The following is a 12,593-nucleotide window of genomic DNA, read 5'->3' on the forward strand; positions in this document are numbered from 1 at the left end:
CCCCACAGCCCCTGTATATGTGTGTGTACAGATTTATTACTCTTATTTAATTGTACATATTTACTATTCTATTTATTTTATTTTGTTAATATGTTTTGTTTTGTTGTCTGTCTCCCCCTTCTAGGCTGTGAGCCCATTGTTGGGTAGGGACCATCTCTATATGTTGCCAACTTGTACTTCCCAAGCGCTTAGTACAGTGCTCTGCACACAGTAAGCGCTCAATAAATACAATTGAATGAATGAACCACTGAGGGATACCCCTGAATTGAGGGGGCAGAGGGGCCTAGTAGAAAAAGCACAAGACTGAGAGTCAGAAGGACGGGGGCTCTAATCCCCACTCCACTACTTGTCTGATACACAATCTACAGTTACCTCATCTGTAAAATGGGGATTAAATCCTCCTCCTTCTGATTTAGATTTTGAATCCCATGTGGGGCAGGGACTGTGCCCAATCTGATCATCTTGTATCAAGAGAAGCAGCATGGCTCAGTGGAAAGAGCATGGGCTTGGGAGTCAGAGGTCATGGGTTCAAATCCCGGCTCCGCCAATTGTCAGCTGTGTGACTTGGGGCAAGTCACTTCACTTCTCTGTGCCTCTGTTACCTCATCTAGAAAACGGGGATTAAGACTGTGAGCCCCACGTGGGACGTGATCACCCTGTATCCTCCCCAGCACTTAGAACAGTGCTTTGCACATAGTAAGCGCTTAACAAAAGCCATCATTATTATTATCTACACTACAGTTTCTGACACACAGTAGGCAATTAAGTACCATTAAAAAAATTAATTTTATCCTCTGCTGCAAAATTAGGCATCTTTGAAAAATTCATCAACTCTCAGTTAACAAGAGTAAACATCATTTACCAACAAAATATTTATTACCAGAAACAGGAATAACTGCCTAATTTACTTCAAGGGAGTAGTTTACCCCTAGAGAATTTGGTTATTTATAGGAGATACATTTCACTGATAAGCATGTTCACAACATAGAGAAGCTAACAACAACTGGAGGAAATTTGGTGGTTCGGCATTCACCTGTCTCAAGCCTTAAGCAGATGACCTCTAAATGTCATGGAAAGGGATTATTTTGATTAAGCCTATTGGAGTTTCCAAGATCTTAGTACAGTGCTTTCACACAGTGGCATTCAATAAATACAATCAAAAAATCGTATTTATTGAGCACTTACTGTGTGCAGAGCACTGTACTAAGCATTTGGGAAGTGCAAGTTACAACTGATTGGTATTTATGGATCTAAGAGGAAAAAGGCAAGTAGGTCATCTTGGTGTAATGGGCAGCATGGTGTAATGGGTAGAGCATGGGCTTGGGAGTTGGAAGGTCATGGTTTCTAATCCCAACTCCACCACTGTCTGCTGTGTGACCTGGGGCAGGCCACTTAACTTCTCTGGGCCGGTTACGTCACCTGTAAAATGGGGAGCGAGACTGTGAGCCCCATGTGGGACACGGACCGTGTCCAACCCAATTTGCTTATATCCACCTCAGCGTTTAGTTCAGTTTCTGGCACATAGTAAGTGCTTAACAAATCCCATAACTACTATTTTTATTGGATTTCTCTCGTCATTCTCGAAGGCAAAATGTTTTTCTCAAGACATGAAGGGCATATCTACAAGACATTACCACCTGCAAAAAAAAGCAGCAATTCTCACATAAACCAACTCGGATTTTATAAGTGATAAAATCAAACTAATGAAGAGCGGCATCAGAGCAGGAAGGTGATGTGCCAGTAAACTGCTAATTGCCAGAAAGAGCATTTCATTCCATAAAAGACAGTTTAAGATCACTTTTGTCTCATCTGGAATTTTTGTAGCTTCACCTCTTGGATTCTTCCAGAACTGAAGTTACCTGGTATTTTTGGTGGAGCTTTGGTGACTCTTGGCCTCTTGGTTGTGGTTGTTTGGATGTGGTCCCAACCGCCTATGTAAGAGAACGACAAAGTTAGCATTTCTTACAAAAGCAGCTGCTCTCCAGGAGATGATTTTTGGTCTATGGGAGTTGAGGAAAGGATACATCTGGCTGGTGCCTTTCCAAAGAACCATCAGCCACTAAATGCTAGTGCACCAGGGAAAGAGGCTGAGGCTTCCTTTAGCCTGGAAAAGGAAAAAATGAAGGACTGTTACTTATCTTGTAATAAATAGCATCGGGGGCAGGAAAGGCCCTCTCGAGATCATTCCCTCTGCCTCAAGGTGGTGTTCAGCCGTTATTCATTTCCAGTAAAGACGGGCAGGAAGAAATGGGTTTAAGTTGCAAGAGGAAGGATTTAAATTGGGCACATGGAAACCTGAAACCTCCTGCCTGCAGAACATCTCTACGTGGATATCTTGCCACCTCAAGTTCAACATGTCCAAAACTGAATTTGTCTTCCTCCCAAATCCTCTCCTCCACCTAATTTTTCCAATTTTTCCATCTCTCAAGCCTGTAACCTCGGCATTTGCCTTGACTTACCCACCTCTTCGAAACCCCCATATTCGGCCTATCACCAAATCCCGTCAGCCGTCCCTCCGTACCATTTCTAGAATCAGCCCCTTCCTCTCCATTTCATTCATTCATTCAATCACATTTACTGAGCACTTACTCTGTGAAGATCACTGTACTAAGTGCTTGGAAAGTACAATCCATCCATCCAATCACCGTTCTGACCCAGGAACTTCTTGTATCCTAGTTGTACTACTGTGTCAGCCTCCTCACGGATCTCCCGGCTTCCATTCTCTCCCCCCTCCAGTCCAAAATTTGCTCTACTACCTAGATTATTTCCCTAACGTGTTGTTTTGTCCTTGTTTCCCCACCCTTCAAACAGCGGTGGCCCTTTCCTTTCCATATTGACTGGAAAGCCCTAAGCACTGGAGTTAAGTCACTCAATCAGCAATCTCTCCTTATGCCATTTATACAGCTGAATCGCATGCCACCTGGCTGGTTACCTTAAAAATTAAACCCAGCGGTATGAAGTTTATGACATAAGCGGGCCCAGAGAAGCCATGTCTACAATTCACCACAACTGTTAGCTGAGAACATGAGTTTGAATTTGAGGTTTTGGTGACTGGGGCCAGGGGACTGTTTATCTTCAATTCATCCCTTGATCTTGAAAGCTCAACAGGACTTGAGATTGAGCACAGAAGCTCAGCAGTAGTACACGCGCGACACGGCACCTGGAGCTCTGCAAACGCTTAGCAAGCGTTTCGGGAACCTCGTCAGAAGCTGGAAAAGGTCCAGTCTTTCACTGTGCTAGGCATCAGGTTGGGTGAGATTTGGAACAAGAGTCGGACAACTCAAGAGGGGTCAGAAGAGCAAGTCCAACTTTCCCTGGGGTCGGCCACCATTTGAACCTCTCTGTTGAAGAAAAGTGATTCTCCACATGTCTCCTTTGGAGGAGCAAACGAGAACAGTTGCTCGCCTTAAAGAGCAGTTTGGCCCAAAGTCTTAAGTATGTTTAACACTTTCCTGTCTCCCCTCTTAGAACAGGGTATTCAGGATTGATATTCAGTATTGATGAATAAAGAAAGTTAAGACAGTAATGTTTTCCAATTTACTCCACTCCACTGCATTTCATTCGCAAGAAAAGACCACGGGGGCAGTTTCTTTTACTAGGAGCTTTCTTCGGGAGTGCACAAAATGGAACAAAAGCAGCCGATTAATGCAATCCTTCTGTTTAAGAGGGTGTGAAATTTCAGCTCTGCGGGACTGCATGGGGCAAGATCAATTGGTGCGAATCATCGCTTATTTTGCAGTTTACGACACCCTTTGCCTCACGCTATTCCACGAGTCCAAAGTCATGACTTCTTCTAAATATGGTAATAATAATAATAATAATGATGGCATGTATTAAGCGCTTCCTATGTGCAAAGCACTGTTCTAAGCACTGGGGAGGTTACAAGGTGATCAGGTTGTCCCACGTGGGGCTCACAGTCTTAATCCCCATTTTACAGATGAGGTAACTGAGGCACAGAGAAGTGAAGTGACGTGCCCGAAGTCACACAGCTGACACGTGGCGGAGCCGGGATTTGAACCCATGACCTCCGACTCCAAAGCCCGTGCTCTTTCCACTGAGCCACGCAAGCTCAATACAATTGATGTGACCTGCATTTTTATACACAGGTAAACCTCAATAGACCGTAATGCCATAAAATATTTTTTATAACAAAAGCTGGTCCTCTCCAAAAGAGGCCAAGCAACAAATAGCACTCTAGGAAAAAGTGATTCACTGAGCACCATTTCCAGTGGGGAACGGTAGAAAGTGTGATGAAGACTCTGGATTAATCATGGGCCAGGGAAAGGCATGGCATTGGGAATTAAGAGACCAGGGTTCTCATCTCAGCTTGAATTTGAAGAAGGCGCTTAACCTCTCGGTGCTTCTGTCTCCTCGTCTACAAAATGGGGATAATGATATCTTCCTTCATAAGGCTGTTGTATGGATAAAATACATAAAATATGGATAGGGACCCTCTCCATATGTTGCCGACTTGTACTTCCCAAGCGCTTAGTACAGTGCTCTGCACACAGTAAGCACTCAATAACTACGACAATGAATAAAATATGATGATTTATGTGAAAGTGCTCTGGGATAATAAAAACACCGTGCAAATACAAGATATTGCTCAGGGCTCCAGAAATTATCCAGGAGACCCCGGTTCTAGCCCTTGTTCTTCCACATGGTGACCTTGGGAAAGTCACTTAACTTCTGGAGGGGCAGACTTCTCTGTGCCTCAGTGTCCTCCTCTGTTAAATGGGGATAAAATACATGTTCTTCCTCCTTTTTAGACTGTGAGCCCAAATGCAAACAATCCGATTATTTAAATTCCACCCCAGGGCTTAGCACATTGCTTTTCAAAGAGTAAATGCTGAGTACGGTGCACTGCATTAAATGGGCAGTCATTAAACACTACTACCCAGGAATGTAAGCCCTTCTAGACTGTTAGCTTGTTGTGGGCAGAGTATGTGTCTTTTATGGTGTACTTTCCCAAGCACTAGGTAAAGTGCTCTGCACACGGTAAGCACTCAATAAAAATGACTGGCTAACTACAACTACTTCTAAATTAATACAATCACTGTTACTATTTTCAGGGTTTCTTCGGGTCAGAGATGGAAAAACAGTGTTCTCCAGTTTCCCCCCATTCCCTGGTGCCTCGCCCATTCACAAACTCATCCCTAACCTATCAGCCCCAGGAACTCTGGGCTCCGATTCTGACCCGTCCCACCGCTTGAGGATACTGTTCAACAGATCCCTGATCCCTGGATGCAAATACAATCCCAACGTCTTCAGGGACAATTGAAGATCATTCCCTCTAGATTGTAAACTCATTGTGGGCAGGGAACTGTGTCGGCCAACTCCGCTGTGCTGTACTCTCACAAGCACTTAGTACAATGCTCTGCACACAGTAAGTGCTCAATAAATACCATCAATTGATAATCCACAGCTTCGTGTCACAATGGTATTTTTGTTTCCTCTTGCTAGAATGAAGGAAACAGCGCAGCCAAATGGAAAAAAAGATGGGCTCCAATCCTAGATTTGTCACTTGTGGGCTATGTGACCCTGGGCAAATCACTTAACTTCTCTGTGCCTCAGTTTCCTCAACTGTATAATGCAAATCCAATACCTGTTCCCCATCCTAATTAGACTGGGAACCCCATATGGAACAGGGACTGTGTCCAACCTAACTTGTATGTACCCCAGGGTTTAGGACAGTGCTTGACATATAGTAAGCACTTAGCAAATATCAAAATTATTGTTACCATTATTATTATTATTCTTATTGTTTTACTGCAGCATCATTCCCCCCACAACCCACAGTATTTCAGATATACTAGCACATGACCCTCAGAACTCCTGACAATCAGGCCAGTGCACTACCAGACAATGTTTTCTCTTTGAAAGCCTTGATCACTAGTTACGAAAAAACGCTTTGCGTGACTTGGTGCCAAAAGAAATGAACAGGTATGTATTGTTTTTGGAGGAGACAGCGTTTAAATGGGGTCCAAGCTCAAATAAAGAGGAGGAAATGGGAGTGGACCTTTGGCTCTGCTACTTGCCTGCTGTAAGACCTCGGATATCTCATTTAACAACTCTGTGACTCAGTCCTCTTAGCTGTACAACGGGAATTAAATATCTGTCTCCTTCCCCCTTAGACTGTGAGCTCCAAGTGGGGCAAGGACTGGTCGCTTAGAATAGTGCTTGGTACTTAGTAATTAACTGCAACTATTACGGACATTATTTTCGCTTGGAACTGGGCTGGAGCATAAGGACAAATCCATTCAATCATTTTGACCTTTGACTATGTCCAAATCAATAAATCACATGAACATAAGGATTGTTTTAGGAATGTACACAGACCTGGTCTCTTTGGATAGGGCTTAGTGGTTGGCTTGGGTGGGATAGGTCCCAAATCAAAGTCTAGTGGATTGAAACCACCTGGGAAGAAAATCAAAACACAGAGTCACAAATTGCAGTTCTATTGTCAGCACAGGTTTCCTGTTTACATCCTGCACAAATGTGGCCACTTAAACCTTCCCGGATTGCATTATATGGTGTCCCAGTACCATCACCATCAGTATTTTCTGAGTGCGCAGTCCTGTACTTGACAACAGGGAGCATTGGCAAAAGACGACAATACAGCCCTGGCTCTTGTGGATCTTACATCACATCGGCACAGTCCCTCAACCTTAAGACTGTCTACTAAAGGTCTTAACCCCCAAAGAACACGGCTCTACAGCCAGCATTGGCTCTCCCTCATTCCAGTAGGTCATTTTCTACATTCTGCCTGCCTGGGATGACAGGACATTTGTCCATTTACACTCCCAGGGAAAGGAGAAAAAGTGCTTGAAACATCACTGCCCAGAGAAGGAAGTAATTTGTCTCCAATTAACATCAGGTAGGAATGCCGTGGAAGACACATAGTCAAGAAAAATGAAACACATGGCTCACTGGAAAGAACCCGGTCTTGGGAGTCAGCGGTCATGGGTTCTAATCCCGGCTCACCACTTGTCAGCTGTGTGACTTTGGGCAAATCACTTCTCTTCTCTGGACCTCAGTTCCCTCATCTGTAAAATGGGGATTAATACTGTGAGCCCCCCATGGGACAACCTGACCACCTTGTAACCTCCCCAGAGCTTAGAACAGTGCTTTGCACATAGTAAGAGCTTACCAAATACCATCATTATTATTATTCCATCTCACCCTGATTCTTTTCGGAGCACAAAACCTACACGATAACTCCCGGGCTACAAACCGGAGTCACATACAGACAGAATCACTCTCTCAGAAGAATGGTTTGGGGAAGGCAGTGAAATCTGAGGATCCTCAAGGACTTGGAAAAAAAATCTTGCTTCCTACTTTGGGTTGGACTTAAATTAGGCAAAAAACAATTTTAAAAAAGTAACTTAAGGAATAGTTCCATGGCTTTAATCAAAAATGGCACGAATCTATTACTTAAGTTTACTTGGTGTCTTGTCACTTGACGTTCAATACTTTTATATTACTAAGCTTATGCTTTTGTGTTATGGAATTGCCATGCCTGTTGCATCTGCTGGCAGAATGGAAGCACCGGCCACGATGTGGACTGTGAAACCTGTAGTGGAGGAAAGAGAAGCAATCCACTAGATTACAAGCTCCTTGAGAGAAGAGAATATGTCTACATACTCTGTTGTATTCTCCCAAGAGCTTCGTACAGTGCTCTGCAAGGAACAAGTGCTCAATAAATACTACCTGATGTGCAAGAAAAAGGGGAGAAAAAGGAGTTAAACATGAGGAATTGGATGGTGCAATATTCTGTGAACTAATATCAGTGTACATGGGCCAGTGCAATATACACCTGGGTTGAGCACACTCTTAGAAGGGTCTCATAGGCATCCAAAGTAGTTCAGCTTATACCATTTACATGCAGACCTACCTAACTTCATTAATTCCACCTGAAGAACCAGAGTGGATCTTGGGGAATCCACATTTTATCATTCTAGTCTATAATCTTTTGATTTGGAAATATGATCAATCAATCAATCACATTCATTGCACTATGCAAGCAAAAGCGTGTGGGAGAGTACAAGTCGGGAGATTTGGGAGGCACGTTCCCTGTCCACAAGGAGCATACAGTCTAGAAGGAAGTAATCTATGGCACATCTGTTGGTCTGCTGGAACCGACAGGCTTGGCTTTTGGACCTCCCTGCTCAGTGGATTTTTACCACAGAAATACGTCCACTCTAGTCTCACACTGGGACAGTGATAAGACCTAATGCGCTCACCTCCTCCTCCTGAATTTGGCTTGGGTTTTCTACCATCATGTGGATCATCTTGATCATCGAGGGCATCGAACAAGTCCAAATCAGTGTCTTTGATGGAAAAAGAAAGAAAAAGAAGCCTATTAAGTTGGGAAGGGATTTCAAATATAATAACGCAATTCATTCAGTTCTCATATCCTAGATGGGTCGTAGCTTTTCAAGTCTCCCAAAGTTAGCTTTATCAAGGAGGCATCCAACTGCAATGGAAACTGCTATATCAATCAATCACTGAGCCAAGGAGTATGAATTCACCTCGGATTACCATCACACAATACAAGTAACCCAGGGGCACATTTGAACTAACTGCCGATATACCCCAGTTTACATGAATCCTGCCTCCTAACATTATAACTTGCCCAAAGTGATAGGTCAATTCCCTCCCCAGTACTTTCCCTCTCTGAGAAGCAGCATGGGCTAATAGAAAGAGCACAGGCCTGGGGATCAGAGGACCTGAGTTCTAACCCCAGCTCCACCACTAACCTGAGGTGAGACCTTGGGCAAATCGCTTAATTTCTCTGTGCTTCAGTCCCTCCTCTGTAAAATGGGGATTTAATACCTGTTCTTCCTCCTACTTAGGCTGTGAGCCCCACGTGGGACCTGCTTATCTTATATCTATCCCAGCATTCCGTACCGTGCTTGGCACAGAATGCTTAACAAAAACCACAATTATTAATTATTATTGTTTTCAAGGATTTTTCTATCCTCTCTTCCGTACCATGAACTCAGCTCCCAACCATCCCTGTCTCCCTAAAGTCCTCGCTCCCACGAATAACTTTTTTCGTTGAACTTTAATCACAGCAACAGCTCTTGGATGTGGGTAAAGCTGCTGCTGCCAACACAGCTCTTTCCGGGCTTGTAGCCACACCTCCTACCCCCGCCTCAGCTGTGTAGCCAATCAATTACTGGCATTATTAATTGCTTACTGGGTGCAGGGCACTATATTAAGGAGGGTAGGAGCTACCACTCAAACTACCACTACTCTCCCCATCCTGCTGGGGCCAGTCCCACTTTCCTTGGCGGGGTGGAGGGATGGGATGACGAGCCAGGAAAGAGAAGGAAAAGGGATAAGTCCCATCACTGTGCTGGCACCTGCAGCAGCAGCTATGATTACATTTCAATCAAGAAAAAAATAATGGAGGCAAGAGGTAAATGGAAATCTTGAGAGGAAAAGGATTTTCCTTACACCAGAATCGATCCATGGAATTTACTGAGTACTCACTGTGTGCACAGCAATCAATTGTATTTATTAAGCACTTACTGTGTGCAGAACACTGTACTAAGCACTTGGGAAGTACAAGTTGGCAACATATAGAGACAGTCCCTACCCAACAGTGGGCTCACAGTCTAAAAGGGGGAACTGTACACAGCACTGTACTAAGGACTCGAGCCCGTTGTTGGGTAGGGGCTGTCTCTGTATGTTGCCAACTTGTACTTCCCAAGCGCTTAGTACAGTCCTCTGCATGCAGTAAGCGCTCAATAAATGCAACTGAATGAATGAATGGGAGAATACGGTACAACAGTTGGTAGACATATTCCCTGTTCACCAGGAGTTTACAGTCTAGCCACGGAGACAGACATTAAAATAAATTACGACTATGAATATAAGTGCTGTGGGGCTGTAGGGTAGATAGTAATACTACTAGTAATAATGTTGGTAATTTTTAAGCGCTAAGTGTTAAGCATTGTTCTAAGCGCCGGGGGGGGGGATACTAGGTGATTAGGCTGTCCCATGTGGGGCTCACAGTCTTAATCCCCATTTTACAGATGAGGTAACTGAGGCACAGAGAAGTTAACAACTTGCCCAAAGTCACACAGCAGACAAGTGGTGGAGCTGGGATTAGATCCCATGACCTCTGTCTCCTAAGCCTGTGCTCTTTCCACTGAGCCACGCTACTTAAAAGACACTGATCCAAGTGCAGAGAAGATGCAAGAGTGAGAGAGGAGGGGAAATAAGGGCTTAGTTGGGGGAGGACTCTTGGAGGAGACGTAATTTTAAATAAGGTGGGGAGAGTTGTGGTCTATCCTATATGAAAGGAGGGGGTCAGAGAGGTGCAAGACTGAACTCAAGGTACAGAACCATCTTGCTCATTAAGACCTAAGATGTTCTTTCTCAGTCTTAGGATCACCGTTGACTATACAACTTGGGTCAAACAAGCTATATACTCTAGAACTGGAGACAATTCTGAAAACAGAGGAAATTCAGGAAAATTTCCTGGAAATTCCAGGAAAATCAGAGATCCCTGATAGGCAGAATATTCACAAACCAAAATAGGAGGACATGTCCAAAACTCCTGTTTCTGAGCAAAGGTGCTACTTGTTGACCTGGACAAGAAATGAAACTTAACCCTCCTGTGTCTTTAAGGTGGTTATTCCGATTAGCACTGGTCCATTTGACTGAACTAGAAAGAAAGAGGCCAAGCATTCCTCCCTCTCCCCATCTTACCTCCTTCCCTTCCCCACAGCACCTGTATATATGTATATATGTTTGTACATATTTGTTACTCTATTTATTTTACTAGTACATACCTATTCTATTTATTTTATTTTGTTAGTATGTTTGGTTTTGTTCTCTGTCTCCCCCTTTCAGACTGTGAGCCCACTGTTGGGTAGGGCCTGTCTCTATATGTTGCCAACCTGTACTTCCCAAGCGCTTAGTACAGTGCTCTGCACACAGTAAGCACTCAATAAATATGATTGATGATGATGATGATGATAAAGTTCCCAGCATACTCCCAAACTCCTTTAGATTCCTGATCCTCCCTTTCCTAAACTCACTGACACAGGCTAACGTGGCAAAGATGGGTGAAAAAATGCCGCAGGTCTAAATGCAGGGCTCTAACACTAGTGACTCACTCCTTATCTTGGCTTTGCACTCAGCTTCTCGGAAAGCACGGTAGATGAATGGCAAGGAGTTGGTCATAACAAGAAAATAATGGCACCGCAGTTGAATTAACTATCGTTCCAATTAACACTAATTATAATCCTGGAGGTGGTTTCACCAGGGAGGCCAGGAACTCCCCTCCCATATCAACAGACTGTTGGGGCCAACAGCCAGGAAAGGAGAGAGGAAACCTGCTTGGCCCCAGCCTCTGCAGCTCTTCGGAACTAAGCAGCTTGCCAAGCATGGAGAGACTGCTGCCAAGAAGACAGGCCAGCACTGTTCCCAGGGGTTCCCGGGGACACGGTCCTTTCGGCTCGGTCCATATGGCTCTTCCTGGTGGAATTACCAGCAAGAACAGTCCACAGGTCAGAAAAAACATTCGTACCCCATAAGAGCCACACGAAACTTGATTCCCAAAAATCATGATTCCCGAATCAGAATCCCTTGTTTAGAGAAAGGAGCTTGTATGGCTCCAACAGAGACTGCCCTATCCGCAGCTTAGTGAGACTAATCAACAATTGCCTGCTGCTCCAACAAGTTACAGAAAAAGAAAGCTGAGATGAGCAGCTGAGATTCTTCTTTATTGTAGCGTGTGTGACAGGTGTATTTTCCTTGTTAGAGTCTGAGAAATAGACAGTGAAGGAGCTCGTTTTCAAGTAGAATTCAGAAGTCAGTGGGTGGGCCGATGCACGTAAGCCTTATTTTGGACTTCAAGAGTAGGGAGGGACTGAGATGGAACCATATTTTTATTGTGTTCTCTAAATGACCTACTGGCGGTACTTTCAGGGTGCTGAGGTACCTGAGGTCTGGGCTATTTAGATGACTGGGTCAGGACCTTGTGGGCTTCTCCAGGTGCAGAAGGTGACTGGTTGGACACTGTCCTTGGACTCATTCCGATGGCTCTTCTTCCTGTCAAAACACGCGTAAGGCTGGAGGCCTAAGAATCTGAGTGTGGAACACTTCTATCTGACGTTAGCAGAAGGACCCCAAATCATAGGGATATGGGTACCAGTAAGGGATGCCACCTCTCATTACTGCAGTTTCTTTGGGAGGCATGCTCCTGGTGCCCTGACCCAATGCCATCATCAAGGTTCAATTCTTCCAACCAGCAGACCCCAGTCTGAAAGAAGAGCTCTCTTGCCTCCTCTCTGGGCTTGTTTCAAAACTTAGGATAATGGTTTCCCCAGAACAATAACGTCCCTTGTAAGTGCGGCAGTCAGTCCATAAGGACCCAGAAAGCCCTCTCTTAGAATTCCTACCATGCTCTCCAAAGTGACTTTCAACTCTCGCATCTGTTGATCCATTTTGAGAGGCTGGGCCACAGCTTCCTAAATATTAGGAGTTACTACTGTGTCCAAGGGTGAAGTGGAGGTTGAGATCCTCTGGAGCAGGTGAAGCAGAGATGTCCTCATATCCCACTATTGTATTCTCGG

At 44.4% G+C, this 12,593-nt stretch overlaps 1 protein-coding gene across 1 annotated transcript in view; it reads right to left on the reverse strand.

Annotated features, from left to right (window-relative positions):
• Window positions 1-12,593, reverse strand: part of CD99L2 (CD99 molecule like 2) — a 116,196-nt gene that overhangs the window by 20,166 nt on the left and 83,437 nt on the right. Inside the window, exons 4-6 of the mRNA XM_038747705.1 lie at window positions 8,244-8,330; window positions 6,340-6,417; window positions 1,860-1,931 (exon numbers count right to left, since the gene is read on the reverse strand). Coding sequence (XP_038603633.1) covers window positions 1,860-1,931; window positions 6,340-6,417; window positions 8,244-8,330 — 237 coding nt within the window. The remainder of the gene's footprint in view (window positions 1-1,859; window positions 1,932-6,339; window positions 6,418-8,243; window positions 8,331-12,593) is intronic.

Source organism: Tachyglossus aculeatus, chromosome 6, assembly GCF_015852505.1.
Source record: "Tachyglossus aculeatus isolate mTacAcu1 chromosome 6, mTacAcu1.pri, whole genome shotgun sequence".
Classification (NCBI taxonomy): Eukaryota; Metazoa; Chordata; class Mammalia; order Monotremata; family Tachyglossidae; genus Tachyglossus; species Tachyglossus aculeatus.